Below are 15976 nucleotides of genomic sequence, written 5' to 3' on the forward strand. Positions count from 1 at the left end.
ATGTGCCGTACCTTTGGGTTCAAAATGTTCACTATACACCTTAATAAAATCCTTGAGGGGTATAGTTTCCAAAATGGGGACACTTGTGGGGGAGCTCCACTGTTTAGGCACATCACGGGCTCTCTAAACGCGACATGGTGTCCGCTAACAAATTGAATGGAAAATCGGCTCAAATTGTTAGCGGACGCCATGTTGCGTTTGGAGAGCCCCTGTGTGCCCAAACATTGGAGCTCCCCCACAAGTGACCCCATTTTGGAAACTAGACCCCCCAAGGCACCTATCTAGATGCATTGTGAGCACTTGGAATCCTCAGGTGCTTCACAAATTGATTCATAAAAATGAAAAAGTGTTTTTTTTTTCACTTTTTCATTGTTACGAATCAATTTGTGAAGCACCTGGGGGTTCCAAGTGCTCACTATGCATCTAGAAAGGTGCCTTGGGGGGTCTAGTTTCCAAAATGGGGTCACTTGTGGGGGAGCTCCAAAGTTTGGGCACACATGGGCTCTCCAAACACAACATGGCGTCCGCTAATTATTCAAGCAAATTTTACAATCAAAAAGTCAAATGGCGCTCCTTCCCTTCCGAGCCCTGCTGTGCGCCTAAACAGTGTTTTTCCCCAAATATTGGGTATCTGCGTGCCCAGGGGAAATTGCACAACAAATTTTGGGGTCCATTTTTTCTTGTTACCCCTGTGAAAATAAAAAAAATTGGGTCTAAAGTAACATTTTTGTGAAAAAAGTTAAATGTTCATTTTTTTCTTCCACATTCAAAAAATTCCTGTGAAGCACCTGAAGGGTTAATAAAGTTCTTGAATGTGGTTTTGAGCACCTTGAGGGGTGCAGTTTTTAGAATGGTGTCACTTTTGGGTATTTTCTGTCATAAAGACCTTTCAAAGTGACTTCAAATGTGATGTGGTCCCTAAAAAAATGGTTTTGTAAATTTTGTTGGAAAAATGAGAAATCGCTGGTCAACTTTTAACCCTTATAGCTCCCTAACAAAAAAAAATTTTGGTTCCAAAATTGTGCTGATGTAAAGTAGACATGTGGGAAATGTTATTTAGTAACTCTTTTGTGTGACATATCGCTCTGATTTCAGGGCTTAAAAATTCAAATTTTGAAAATTGCAAAATTTTCAAAATTTTCGCCAAATTTCCGTTTTTTTCACAAATAAACGCAAGTGATATCGAAGAAATTTTTCCACAATCATGAAGTACAATATGTCACGAAAAAACAATCTCAGAATCAGGGGGATCCGTTGAAGCGTTCCAGAGTAATTACCTCATAAAGTGACAGTGGTCAGAATTGTAAAAATTGGCCCGGTCATTAACGTGCAAACCACCCGCGGGGCTTAAGGGGTTAAAACCGTCTTAAGCTACTGTGACCTCCACCACTCTTCCAAAGGGCATTAAAACCGTCTTGTTAAGCTACTCTGACTTCCACGTCTCTTCCAAGGGGCATTGAAATGTTGTTTTTAATTAACTCTAACCTCCACGACTCTTCCAACGGGCATTGCATTTCCTCCTAATTTTAGTTAGCTTTTGCTTTTCAATGCATAGGCGAACACTAAGGGAGACCCACTCCCCAATAATGGATAGAAGGTTTTTAGTACGCTGTAATCCACGTCTTTTTCAAGGGGCATTGCAGTTCCTCATAATTTTTGGAAAGCCTTCCATTCACTGCTTAGGCCAACAGTGTACAGGTGACCCAGTTGCTATAAATGGAAAAAATGGTTTAGTTAAGGCCCTCTGACCTCCATGTCACTTCCAAGGGGCATTGGAGTGCCTCGAAATTTTTGGTAGGCATTGCACTCACTGTATGCCCTATAACTGTGTAGCCGAACCGCTCCTTTTGGTACAGAAACATATCCTACAAGACATATGTGGTTGACTGGCCTGATATTGATGTGAATGGTCCCTGTTCCTCCTGCTCTTTCTCCTTTGCCACCACCTCATCCATCATTCATCACCTGAAGCTTTGTTTTAATGGGAGTCATAGAACTGGGATAGTAGCAGGAAAACATCCAGCAATCCTCGGAGGAGGTAGGATATGCGCCAAAACGCTGACCACCTCAGGCCTAGCCGCTACTACATACATGCGCTTGCATTCCAAGGAACAGAAAGCTAAGGAGATGGATGGCCTAATGATCATGAATAATTTACTCGTTGTGTAGGAGGCCGACCACTGCTGCTGTCTACCTTCTGAACTTTGTGTTGAAGCCTGATTGACCCAGGACCCGCAATCCTCTATGTCTGGAGGACGTGTTGCATCCCAGTGTCCAACTGTGTCCCAGCTTTCACAATATTAACCCAGTGTGAAGGCCTCAGTCAGATGGACCATCCCTGGCAACATTCACTTGTCCACATGTTTGTCGTTAGGCTGTCCTTCAAATAGGGGCGGCTGGGGACCGTTTATGGACACCCGGCCGCCCCCAGGCGGCTGGGGACCGAGCGTGGACACCCGGCCGCCGGGCGGCTGGGGACTGAGTATGGATACCAGGCCGCCGACGCAGCCATGAAATGGTGGCCGGCGTCTGCCTCCACATGCCTAAAAGGCCCAATTTCAAGTGCAAGCAAGCTAGCAGTATGGTATTGCAGCCTGGCGGTGGGTGGGTGGGTGTCAGGTTGCACACTTACGCTTGCATTCCAAGAAAACAAAGCAGATGCTAACTTCTATCATCATCATCATGCTCCTCACCTTGGCACTCTCAACTCCCCTGATTGAGAAGCCAGGGCCCACCGTAGGAGTCTGGTTCTCTGGTGGGCTCGTCCAATGCTGCCCTAAAGCAGGCCAGGCTAAGAAAAGTGTGGGGGAAGTTCACAGGAGAAATAGGGGTGGCTGGGGACCGTTTATGGACACCCGGCCGCCCCCAGGCGGCTGGGGACCGTGTGTGGGCACCCGGCTGCGGGGCGGCTGGGGATCGAGTATGGACACCCGGCCGCCCCCTGGCGGCTGGGGAGCGAGCGTGGACACCCAGCCGCTGGGCGGCTGGGGACTGAGTATGGATACCAGGCCGCCGACGCAGCCATGACATGGTGCCCGGCATCTGCCTCCACATGCCTAAAAGATCCAATTTCAAGTGCAAGCAAGCTAGCAGTATGGTGCTGCAGCCTGGGGGTGGGTGGGAGGCAGGCTGCATACTTGCGCTTGCATTGCAAGGAATGAGGGAGGTACAATTGAACACTGCCCTGGGAGAAGGACTTGCACGGGGATAGTTGCAAGTCTTCATCTTCTGATGCGGCAAGGATCACTTCTGATGGGCACACTTTTAGGCAGTGACCTGGGAGTCAGAGATGCTTCCAGGGGTCTTCCCCATGCTGTTCCCATGTCTTTTCAGCACTGTATGCATGTGTCACACAGCACATGGCTAGATAAGATTGTAAAATGTTAAAATGACATTTCCCGGTGAATGCATTTGTCACGGTTGAAAGCAATATAAAAGTGCAAAAAAAGCGTAAAAAATGCTACTTGTGAACATAGCCCAAGGTGTGGAGGAGTATTTTTGTTTTGGGTTATTTATTTTACATTATACACAAGTCTTTACCCTGGAAAGGAACTTCCTTAACATATTTCACAGGAAAACCGTTTCAGTTTAGTTTTTGAACGTTTTATTGTGAGCCCGTAAAAGTGGTTTAATACCTCTGACCACGTTGTTGACAGCAGTGACCTGGGGGTCTGAAATGCTTCCTGGGGCGATCCCCATGCTGTCCCCATGTCATTTGAACACTGTCACTATCGTTTTGGGCACTTTGTAGGCTTTCTACAGACTGCCGGGGGTGCCGCCGCAAAAATGCTCCAGTCTCCCATAGACTAACATTGGGCTCGTTGCTCGGGTCGAGCACCCGAGTATCACGGTGAGCTCGGCCCGAGCTTCGAGCACCCGAGCATTTTAGTGCTCGCTCAACACTACTCCATATACATGATGTCTCATGATGTCTCAACAATTCCCTATACACAGTATGTGGATGCCACAGCTCCCTATACAGAGTTTCATAGCCCTTTCAGTCTGCTATATACAGTATGTGGCCTCCACAACCCTCTATATACTGTATGATAACCCTCACAGCTCCCCGTATATAGTATGATGTTCATGACAACCCCCAGAATGCAAAAAAAAAATGATGATTATATTCATCTGAATCCTTATCCACAGCAGCCTCTTCTCATGTGTATAAACAGCTGGCTGGCACAGGTGGAGGGATGTGGAGACATCATTGAGCTGCCGGGGTCCAAGCTTGGACGTCTCGTAGGCATACTGCAGCCTGTGGCCTACGAGGCAGAAAGCGATAGGGCAGCTTGTGGCTCCCTGCTATCTCACGGGATTGAAAAGATTTAAAAAGTGAACTTTTTTGTGAGAAAGTGAACTTGAATTTAAATCAGCAGGATTGCTACCTACAAGCTAAAATTTGCTAAATTATATCTAGTCAGTAATGTTAAAGGTGTTAGAAGAAATTGCTATCAAGCACAACTCTTTATTTTACTGGTGACTGTGCCTGACATTATTACTGCTTCATCCCATTTAAAGGAGTTATCTGGGATTTTGCTTATTTTTCACTATGGGGCTAAAAAGTTACAGGCAGGTAGTTGCTAACTACTTTCCTGTTCTGCCCAGTGCCAATCTCTGCCAGCTCAGATTGGTCACAGACCACTCCTACTAGCGATTCTACTGCTTCATTTGATCCCAGATCAACAGAACAGCTCTTTCTCTCCCGGTCTGCTATGTCAAAGGGGCATCACTGCCAAAGTCATGATAATTGAAACCTAGCTCCCCGCAGCTGGGCAGCTGGAAACTGGCTGTCAATTAGCATAACATCAGCAGTGATGACCCATCGACAGAGCAGAGCCTAAGAAAAGAAGCTGCTCAATCAACGTGACATCAATGGGAGCTGCAGAGTTGTGGGCAGGAGAGATCCTCGCCAAGCTAATATTTTTGGTCTAGCTAGGACATGCATTTTATAGAACTAGAAAACCTCTACCAATAAGGCTTATTTTATTTTATTCCTTTACAGCATGTACATAACTTCATTAATGAGACCTGGTATTCACGCTACAACTCACAATTAGATGAAGATCTTCTAACCCTCATCTGGTCGGTAATTGTTTCAGCATTTACAGTAGGCGGACTCCTTGGGAACTTTATTGGTGGACATGTGGCAGTAAAGATTGGCAGGTAAGCAGACACCTCCTTTTGAATATGGATGCGAGTATTGTACGTTCAAGAACAAAGTCAGATGCTACTCCAACAGCCAACCACAGTTCCCCATAATGATAACCGCTAAGGTGACAGCCATGGTAATCACATCATACCTAAACCAAAGTGACTCCGCAATAGTTCCAGCCACGGTGATCCATTACTGCTGCCAATGTATTTATGTGAAAGGAACAGCCCCAGTAATTTATAGGAGAAAACGCATTTATCTTTGTGTTTGTCACAAATTTTTGCTCAAATTATAACATTTTATTGAAAACTCCTCAACCACATTTTTCAATGTTTTAGTCAATTTAAAACACCAGTTTTTAGTACTTGTGTCGAAACTTCAATATCGATGAAAAAAGGGGGCATGAAGTACGACATATTTATGATTGTATTTCTACATTTAAAAATGCAAAAACGACCCATTTTCTAGACAGGTTATAACTGAGTTAAAAATGGCATGGAACAAAAGTTTAAAAAGTTTCTCTGGCACATCAGTACATTATTGGCAATGTGGCATTGCGCTGCTAAACGTAGCTAAATTTGATGTGCTTAAGACTATTGGTCCACAATTAGCCAAGGCAATAAAGGCGAATTCACATGCAGCAGATTTGTTGCAGAAATACCTTTTGCCTGTTCCATCCATCTGGCTGGGGCTTGCAGAAATACATGTGCTCTCTGTCGAAACCAACCAATGATGCCTAGGTTTATTGCAAAATCAGTTGGATTTTCTTACCCTTTGCACCTATTGAGATTCTTAGAACAAGTTCATATGAATCAGACATATTACAAAATTATATATTTCCCTTTCATCAGATACTTGCATAAATCCATGCACATGAGGCAAACACAACCCTATCCGTTCAACTCATTTTCAATCAAAGTAATTTCTCCCAAAAATCAGATTTTTATGAATATATCCTAAAAATGTTTTTTAGCAACTGAAAAGGCAATGTAGCATTTATTGAATTCAAAATTCAGACCCCAATTTTCCAACCTTAGAGACAGTGAATATTCTGTATGGACAAATGTTTGAACAAAAATACAACAAACATCTCTGTTTTTTTCAATCAGAGTCAGATTGTGGCTGGAATTCAGCCCTGGCATTTGAAAGCACACAGGCTTATGCTGCTTTTCCTTCAGCCTACCTGAGTTAATTATGGAGCAGGGAGTCAATGACTCTTTGCTCTGCTACAGTTCTCAACAGCACAACATCCTGAAGCTGCAGATAATGCCCACGGTCGGGTTCAAACCCAGGATTCTAGTGCTGCAATACAACGCATTTTATCACTGGTGTGCACCTTGCCAGGAATGTTAGTCTAGTTGGGGACTGGAGTAACATTTCTGGCGTAAGGTATGTCACATCTTTTAATAAATTTGTTGGGTGGGTGTTGCCACAAACTGTCCTGCCCCATCTCCTCTCCAGCTCTGGCCATTTTGGTGGAGCTGGCCGAAACTAATCTGAAAATATCAAAAGTCGGTAAATATTTGCGCAACTCTATGTTGTGCAGAAAATTTGGACATTTGAAGATGTTTTACCCCAGCATTCTGCACAGAATGGAAAAGCAGAACGACTAACTGGCGACTAGTACAGTACTAGGATTATAGTAGAGCTAGGCTAGTTAAAGAAAAGCAGATACCAGCAATGAACCGGGCTTGGACCCCATAAATATTCCTTGACTTATCAAGTCTCTAAGGAGGACGATCATGTTTCTCTCATCAACATTTATTGTAAATCACTTCTGAACACTGGTTGTGTGTGTTATATTCCCCACCCTTGCCTTGAATATTTGGATAATTTAGGACTATCATGCTGAAAGAACACTCAGTAAATAACTTTTTGTACAAGGACCTGGTAATGGTCTCATTGCATGATGCTAGACCCTGTGATCTGTTAGTTTCCTAGATCTACTACCAAAGTAAAGAGTATTTCCATTGCCCAAGGCATAAGAACATAAGCGGGGCTACCAAGGTGTGCTCAGGAGAACAGAGATCGGTATAGTGCTATATTATGGAGAAAGACAACTGGTTATTGACAAGCAGCATAGCGTAAAATGAAGTGAATGGCATACATTTCTAGCCCTGTCCAAATTAAGGCAAATAACATTTAGATTAATTCTAATTTCCAGTATATATTAAATCATATGCTCATCTGCATTGCAGGAAAAAGGCTCTCCTCGTGAATAATGTGGTAGCAATTCTCGCTGCTCTTTTCATGGGGATTGCACAACCCGCTGGAGTTTTTGAACTTTTAATCCTTGGGAGGTTTCTCATAGGACTGAATGCAGGTAATATACATACTCCTTTCAATACATATACTTCATATACTATGATATCTCATCACATGGTACATATTGGTAAAGATATGAGCAAAGTTTGTATGTAATAGCTGTATCCAATCATTTAAGCCTTGTCCAGCATCTGATACTGCATAATAATGTACCATTTAATTGATTATCCTGCTATTGCTATATCCCTCATGACATAAGTGTTTGATTAGTACGGTCTGACTGCCGAGACTGATTATGAGGATGGGATGGGTTTGGTGTTATATAAAATTAGGAAAGTGGGGTCATTCTCTTCTATAGATGACATAATTAGATTTATTAGATGAGGAAAATCAAGTTTATGTTCGATTGTGAGAAGGAGATGTGTGGATATTGCTGCGGTATCAGCCTCCGGCCACAAGAGGTCTCTGTTGACTCTTGATGGTGTGTGAGTCTGCAAAAATTAGTAGTGAAGAGAGGAAGGACAGTGTGGTGCTGCATCCTAAGAGCTCGGTGTGTGCAGCGTGCTGGGAGCGTAACAGGCCTTTGAGTAAAGGTGAAACCTTGCCTGTGACTCTGGCCAATGAGAAAGAATCACCTTGGGGGGATGACTACGGTTGGATGCAGAGTTGGATTCCCCCCAGGGCATCTGAGTGATGTGAAGGGCCTTCTGCTAGTCTGACAGACTGAAAACTGCGCTCCTGTGACAAGGTCAGGACCCTCTCCTCAGTCTCCCAGCTAAGTGCCCGATCAGATGATCAGACAGCTTCTTCAGAGAACAGTTAACGGCGGGTAAGTCCTGAGCTCAGGCATCACCACAGGGATCCCGGTGAATGCATGCAAATAGCAGGAAGAGTTTGGCGCCAAATACAGGTTCTCAATGACATTAGTTGTAGGTAGGTTTGGGTGAACCTTAGCTAGAGACTCCCCCCAGTGGTGAGTTTTTGTATAGTTAGAATAACAGTATTGTAAATGTAGAGTGTTGTTAAGTTTGTGACCTTTTGCGCTGCAACCACTGCAGGGGCCACCTAGTGCACCCATCTGATTACATCATTTCTCTGGGTAACACTCGGTTACCGCACTAGGCAGAACCACTGGTTAGGCAAATTATAGTTCATCTTGTAGTACATCCTGGTCCTGTCAGTTGTGCAGCGCAGGGGTCCCAGCTGTCAGAGCGGGGTGTGTGTGAAGTTTGTGTTCTCTTCTTGCGTTGCCGGAGCAACCCAGTTTTCGTTCTTAGTAAAAAGTGGTTCCCTAACAAAGTGTCTGCTAGTATCCTTTGTCCTCGGCCCACTGTATTCTGAGAGAGACCTCCCCGGTACACGGTCTACAACATGGCATAGTCGTCAGGATACAGCGATTGCCTTGGACAGGGACATGGAGGGAGACAACCTCTTAGCAGTGGCCCCGACCCAGGTACTGAATCCACCTCCCACTGCTTCAGTTTCGGCGGGATACATTCCAGCTGGGGTGCTATTACAGCATTTGCCGAAATATGATGTTAAAAATATGTTGTTGCAAGATTGGACAGAAAGAGTGCAGAGTGTGATTAAAATGTGCAATTTTATCCCAGAGTTGCGAGCAGTGATAGCAGTGAATGCACTAGAGGGTGACGCCAGGTGGACAGTAATGGTCTGGCCTGAGCCTGAACGAGACACCTTAGATAAGATACTTGCACTGCTGGAGGGAACCTACGGGTACAGGGGTGTCAAAGTCATGCAACTGTGAAGTTCCTTCTTTAATCGGGAGAACGAGACTCTAATGCAATACTCCAATGCCTTTCAAGAAACGTTGAATGAAGTACGGCGGCGGCGGAAGTGGATAGGCTGTTGCAGGACCAGTTCATTTCTGGATTAGCCAATAAATTCCTACAGGACAAGTTGCAGGAGATGACCCGGATGACGACCGATATGACCTTCTATCAGATCTACCTCGCCGCAATAAAAAGAGAAGAAGAGTCCATGCTCGTGACCGAGCTCCTCCGTTGGCCCTGACTTGGCCGCAGAGGCGGAACCAAGGAGGCGCCTCTGGTGCTCGAAGACCCAGGGGGCTCCTCTGTTGGAATTGTCAACAATTTGGCCATCTTGCCAGGGACTGCGATGCCGGGACTGACTCCGAGGTGGTGGTGCCAGCGTTAAACTACCGACCGCTGCAGAAGCTGGGCATCCTGCAGCGGCCCCCAATCAGCCAAGCATTTCACTTGGAGAATGCGACTTGTATTCCTGCAATCCAGTGTTAGAGGCTGATTTTGAAGGACAGAAAGTTAGGTGTTTGGTGGACACCGGGTCCGAATGCACCATCATGCCCCTCGAGGTCTTCAAGCGTTGTTTCGACCATATGATGGAGCCTGAAGACGGCAGCCTTATTCAACTTACAGCAGGCAACAATGGACAGTTGCTCGTGAAGGGAATTGTGTGGATGAGAGTGATGCTATGCGGCCAAGACATCGGTACAAAAGGAGTGGTCCTGGTCGATCATCCCCCTAGGAGAGGAATGGACGTAACCGTGGGGATGAGCATATTACGAGATCTGGATCACCGTCTGTTCGCTAAGGAAGGACCGCGATACTGGCAACACACTACAACCCACTGGCCAACCCAGAGGGTCCTTCAACGGATGGTGAGAAGTTGTGGCTTTCAGAAAAGTGCCACGTCAGGTCGACCGGTAGGTCTCGTCAAGGTTCCCTCCCATGCACGAGTGGTGATAGCACTGAACAGAGAAAAACTTCTGATCTTGCCTGTAGGAAACTCGAGGAGGCTGAAAGGTCTGGAGGTACTGATTAAGCCAATGTTCGACGAATCGTCCCAGACTAAACCTTTGGTGGCCCATGCACTAGCGACGGTAAAAGATGGCTGCGTGCCCGTCCGTTTCATTAACGTGCTGGATAACGAAGTTACTATACCCCGGGGTACGTTGCTGGCAGAAGTCTATGTGCCTGATGGAGAGATACTCCGGAGAACAGGGTTTGAACTCCAGCACGATAGGAGGTCAGCCTGGACTTATGCTGTTGACTTGACCAGGAAGGAAGACCCGACTGCTGAGTGGAACGGCCAAATCATGATGGATTGGATGGGAATGGATAGGAGGACCCTGACTCTTGCCCAACAGAGGCTCCTAGAAGATACCCTATGGGAATTCCAGGAGGGCTTCTCCCATCATGGCGAAGATTTTGAGTGTTCCTCTCCCATCGAGCATATGATTCCAACTGGGGACACGCCCCCAATTCGGGAACGTTATCGGCAGATCCCTCCAAAGATATATCAAGAAGTAAAGAACATGGTAGCCAATATGCTGGACAACCAGGTCATATGAGAGAGCCCGAGTCCATGGGCAGCGCCAGTGGTCTTAGTATGTAAAAAGGATGGGTCCCTTCGATTCTGTGTTGATTATAGAAAATTGAATGCACACACTGTACGGGATGCCTACCCTCTTCCCCGGATTGAGGAATCGCTATCAGCGCTGGGTCGGGCTAAGTACTTTTCTACCCTCGACTTGAGAAAGACAAGGCGAAGATGGCGTTCATCCTACTCATGGGACTCTATGAATTTAACAGGATGCCTTTTGGTCTTTCCAATAGGCTGGGAACCTTTCAGTGACTAATGGAACATTACTTGGGTGACCTCAACTTTGAGTCAGTGTTGATCTACCTGGACGGTGGTGTTTGGGACATCGTTTGAGCATGTTCTTCAGAAGCTTCGGCAGGTCCTGCAGTGACTTTGTGACCATGGGTTGAAGATCAAGCCTCAAAAATGCCAATTGTTTCAAGACCGTATCAAATACCTGAGTCATGTGGTGACTCCTGAAGGAGTATAATCAGCTGCCAGTAAGGTTGAGGCTGTCCAGAAGTGGCCTCAACCGAGAACGTTGCGAGAGGTGAGAGCCTTTTTGGGACTAGCGGGATACTACCGACGGTTTGTCCCCAAGTTCACTCATCTCGTTGGTCCCTTGAATGAACTCCTGAGAGGCACAACTTGAGAACCCAAGAATCGCCCCTTTCAGTGGAGCTCTCAGCAACAGAGGGCCTTTGAGGAGGTGAAAGCCGCCCTAACCAAAGCACCGATCCTGGCTTATGCCCGATTTGATGCTCCGTTCTTGTTCTACATTTATGGGAGCCTGCATGGTTTGGGAGCAGTGTTGTTTCAGGTACAAGATGGCCGGTAGAGAGTGATTGCATATGGATGCCGTTCCCTAAGAGAGATAGAAAGTAACCCCACGAATTATAGTTCTTTCAAGCTAGAGCTGCTGGCCTTGGTTTGGGCGATGACCGAATAATTTGCAGATTACTTAACGGGGGCTGAAGTGGTAGTCATGACAGATAATCCACTGGCCCACCTGGAGAACGCCAAACTGGGGGCGCTGGAGCAGAGGTGGATGGCACGGCTGACTAAGTTCAACTACCATATCAAGTTCCGATTAGGAAGGGAGAATGGAGATGCAGATGCGCTATCTTGGGTCCGATGGGGCCACTGTCCGGGAATATCGACGATGAACTGGAGGACACTGAGACGCCTGACCTGGGCCGACTGCCTGTCTTCCAAAGCGTGGCACATTCAAGTGGGGTGGCCTCTGGAATGCCTACAGTGCTCGGGAAAACGACTGCAGATTGGGAGAGAGCCCAGGAGGAGAACCGAGATGTAAGATGCGTGAAATGCTGGGTCAAGGCTAATATATGGCCCCGGCCAGAGGAGCGGGAGGGATTCTCCCCGGAAGGTGAAAAACTGCTGCGTCAATGGGATAAGCTGAATGTGGTGCAAGGTCTCTTATGTCGTCAGATTTACCTACCCTCAGAGTTGCAGCATCGCCAACAGGTGGTGATTCCCATGACATTGGGTCCAGTTGCTGCCTGAGAGGCCCATGAGAGAGGGGCTCATTTCTGGAGCGAGAAGACTTACAAGTGGCTACAGAGAATGGTATATTGTCCAGACCTAGAGAAAATGGTAGTTGAAGAGTGCCGAAAATGCCGAGCGTGTGGTCTGAGCAAGAGTCTAGAAGAGCGAGCTCCCGTTCAGACCATTTGTACGTCCGCTCCTTTGCAGATACTCATGATAGACTATGTACAAATAGGGTACTCCAGTTCGGGACACTCGTTTTGTTTGGTGATGATGGATCATTTCACTAAATACGCCGTGGCAGTACCTACCAGAGACCAGACCACAGAATCAGCCACAGAGGCAGTATGTCGCCATCCAAGTGTTCTGGTGTCCCCTGCAGATTCATTCTGATCAGGGAGCATGCTTTCAGGGCGCCTTCATGAAGGAACTTTATCGCCTTTATGGTATTGAACAGTCTAGGACAACGCCCTATCTTCTGCAAGGCAACGGAGCCTGTGAATATTTCAACCGCACCCTCCTGCAAATGCTGCGGACACTGGAGAATGATCAAAAAGGGCGCTGGCCTGAGTACCTATCGGAACTGATGCGGGTCTATAATAATCGGGTCCACAACACGGCAGGGTACTCGCCCCACATACTGATGTTCGGGAGGGCAGGCAGGGAGATTGAAGACCTACACATGCCTGATCACATGGCGGACCCTCCTCGGTCCACTACCGCCTGGGCTCAGGAGCATCGGCGGCGCCTGAGAACGGTACACAGGGTGGTGGGGGAACGGTTGAGACAGGTGACCCATCATGATCCGAGACCGGTTCAGCAGGAAGTGTTTGCCCAAGGAGAAAGAGTGCTGGTCCGAGTAAAAAAACGGTCTGGAATGATAAATGATCGGTGGGAGGCAGTGCCGTATGTGATAAAAAGGAGAGAAGGCATCGATATCCCTGTGTATGAGGTGGAACCGTTGGAACTGGGGGGCCTACGAGAAATCTCCATCACAAAATGTTGCGACAGTGTCAGTTTAGAGAACCGACTATTGTGACTGCGACTCCTGAACCTGAGCCAAAGGAAGTGGACCCGCCCATGGATGCTGATGGGTGGGCCGCATCCGCTCCCTTGCAAAAGGGAGCCCCTTCTGTTGTAATAATGCCCTCCAGAGAGACTGTTTCACAACCTGTGGTTCCCCCCAGAGACAACATGCAGGAAGAAATGACTGCCCCTGCTCAACCTGTGACTGCCCCCAGCATTAATGCACCAGGGGAGTCAACAGCCCCAGCACTGCAAAGTACCACTCGGACTACCGCGGGCATACCACCACAACGCTATACGCAGGACGACTTCATCTGGGAAGGTGTGTCGAGGATGCTAACCTCTAGGTGGGTGGCATGTGAGAGGGAGATGTGTGGACATTGCTGCGGTATCCACCTCCGGCCACAAGAGTTATCTGTTGCCTCTAAAAGTGACTCTATGGTGACCTTGATGGTGTGTGAGTCTGCAAAAACGAATAGCGAAGAGAGGAAGGACAGTGTGGTGCTGCATCCTAAGAGCTCGGTGTGTGCAGCGTGCTGGGAACGTAACAGATCTTTGAGTAAAGGTGTGAAGCCATGCCTGTGACTCTGGCCAAAGAGAAAGAATCACCTTGGGGGGACAACTACGGTTGGATGCAGAGTTGGATTCCCCTCAGGGCATTTCAGTGATGTGAAGGGCCTTCTGCTAGTCTGACAGACTGAAAATTGCACTCCTGTGACAAGGTCAGGGCCCTCTCCTCAGTCTCCCAGCTAAGTGCCCAGTCAGACAGTCAGACATCTTCTTCAGAGAACAGTTAACAGCCGGTAAGTCCTGAGCTCAGGCATCACCACAGGGATCCCGGTGAATGCATGCATGCAAATAGCAGGAAGAGTTTGGCGCCAAACACAGGTTCTCAATTAAAGACATTAGTTGTAGGCTGGTTTGGGTGAACCTTAGCTAGAGACTCCCCCCAGTGGTGAGTTTGTGTATAGTTAGAATAACAGTATTTTAAATGTAGAGTGTTGTTAAGTTTGTGAACTTTTGCGCTGCAACCACTGCAGGGGCCACCTAGTGCACCCATCTGATTACATCATTTCTCTGGGTAACACTCGGTTACCGCACTAAGCGGAACTACTGGTTAGGCAAATTATAGTTTATCTTGTAGTACATCCTGGTCCTGTCAGTTGTGCAGCGCAGGGGTCCCAGCTGTCAGAGTTGGGTGTGTGTGAAGTTTGTGTTCTCTTCTTGCATTGCCGGGGCAACCCAGTTTTCGTTCTTAGTAAAAAGTGGTTCCCTAAGAAAGTGTCTGCTAGTATCCTTTGTCCTCAGCCCGCTGTATTCCGAGAGAGACCTCCCCTTTACACGATTATAGATAACAGCTGAGATAAAAGGACCATGGTATTATTAGCGTATAATGGCTTGTACGTTGCTGAATTAAACAAGACACAATAATATGTATTAGGCTGGGTTCACATCAGAAGTACTGTATGTGTTCCATTTTTGTTATTCTGTATTAGGGAGAGATCTGTCACTTGATGGTTACTGGTGGTTCCATATGTACCCAATCAATGTATAATGGAATCCAGCAAATTTACATTAGTGTCTGACATTTTACCAGATGATGGAATCTGCATTGGAGTTTTAAAGGGAGTCTGTCAGCACAAAATGACTATTCAAACCAAGCACCCTTGGAGTGGCCAAGCAGTTCAGTGCACCTTCCCACCTAATTCCAAAATCTATCTCCACCCTCCTGTAAAGCCAGAGCTGTCAATCAAGTAAGAGCGGAGTGGAATTAGATACAAAACAAGTAGGTGAGAAGGTGCACTGAGCACGTGTGCTTGGTTTGAACAGTCATTTTGTGCTGATAGACTCTCTGTCAATAAGATTTTGATATGAGGTCACCTGGCAGCTCTAAAATGGCAACCATGGACAGACTTAGTTTTGGTAGCTATTAGTGATGAGCGAGCACTAAAATACTCGGGTGCTCGATGCTCGGGACGAGCAAATTGGAATGCTCGAGTGTTCGACCCGAGCAACAAGCCCAATGTACTGTATAACTATGGGAAACACAAGCATTTTTCAGGCGGCTCCCCCCTGCGGTCTGCAGAGGGCCTAAAAATTGCCCAAATCGATGGGAACAGTGCTGAAATGACATGGGAACAGCATGGGGAAGACCCCTGGAAGCATTTCTGACTCCCAGGTCACTGCTGTGTACAACGTTGTCAGAGGTATTACGCCACTTTTACTGACTCACAATAAAACATACAAAAACGAAACCAAAATGGATTTTCCTGGGAAATACCGCTCTGGCAAAAATGAAGAGACCACTGCAAAATTTTCATTTTCTCGGATTTTTCTCTTTATAGGTATATTTTTGAGTAAAATGTACATTGTTGTTTTATTCTATAAACTACTGACAGTGTGTCTCCGAAATTCAAAGCTAAAAATTTTGTATTTATTTGCAGCAAATGAGAAATCGTCAAAATAATAAAAAAGAAACAGGTCTTTCAGACCTCAAATAATACAAAGAAAACAAGTTCTTATTCATTTAGAAACAACAATACTCATGTTTTAACTCAGGAAGAGTTCAGAAATCAATATTTGGTGGAATAACTATGATTTTTAGTCACAGCTTCTTGGCATGCTTTCCACAAGTCTTTCTCACTTCTTTTGGGTGACCTTATA

The 15976-nt window shown here is 46.4% G+C and overlaps 1 protein-coding gene across 3 annotated transcripts in view; it reads left to right on the forward strand.

Annotated features, from left to right (window-relative positions):
* The window catches only part of LOC141258197 (solute carrier family 2, facilitated glucose transporter member 11-like), a 311675-nt gene that overhangs the window by 123225 nt on the left and 172474 nt on the right, over positions 1 to 15976 (forward strand). For all 3 annotated transcript variants that reach the window (XM_073673201.1, XM_073673198.1, XM_073673209.1), the window contains 2 exons: positions 5006 to 5166; positions 7354 to 7478. In XM_073673201.1, coding sequence (XP_073529302.1) covers positions 5006 to 5166; positions 7354 to 7478 — 286 coding nt within the window. The remainder of the gene's footprint in view (positions 1 to 5005; positions 5167 to 7353; positions 7479 to 15976) is intronic.

The sequence above is a fragment of the Phyllobates terribilis genome, unplaced genomic scaffold (genome assembly GCF_046119375.1).
Source record: "Phyllobates terribilis strain yellow unplaced genomic scaffold, ASM4611937v1 Scaffold_1__5_contigs__length_1240528914, whole genome shotgun sequence".
Lineage (NCBI taxonomy): Eukaryota > Metazoa > Chordata > Amphibia > Anura > Dendrobatidae > Phyllobates > Phyllobates terribilis.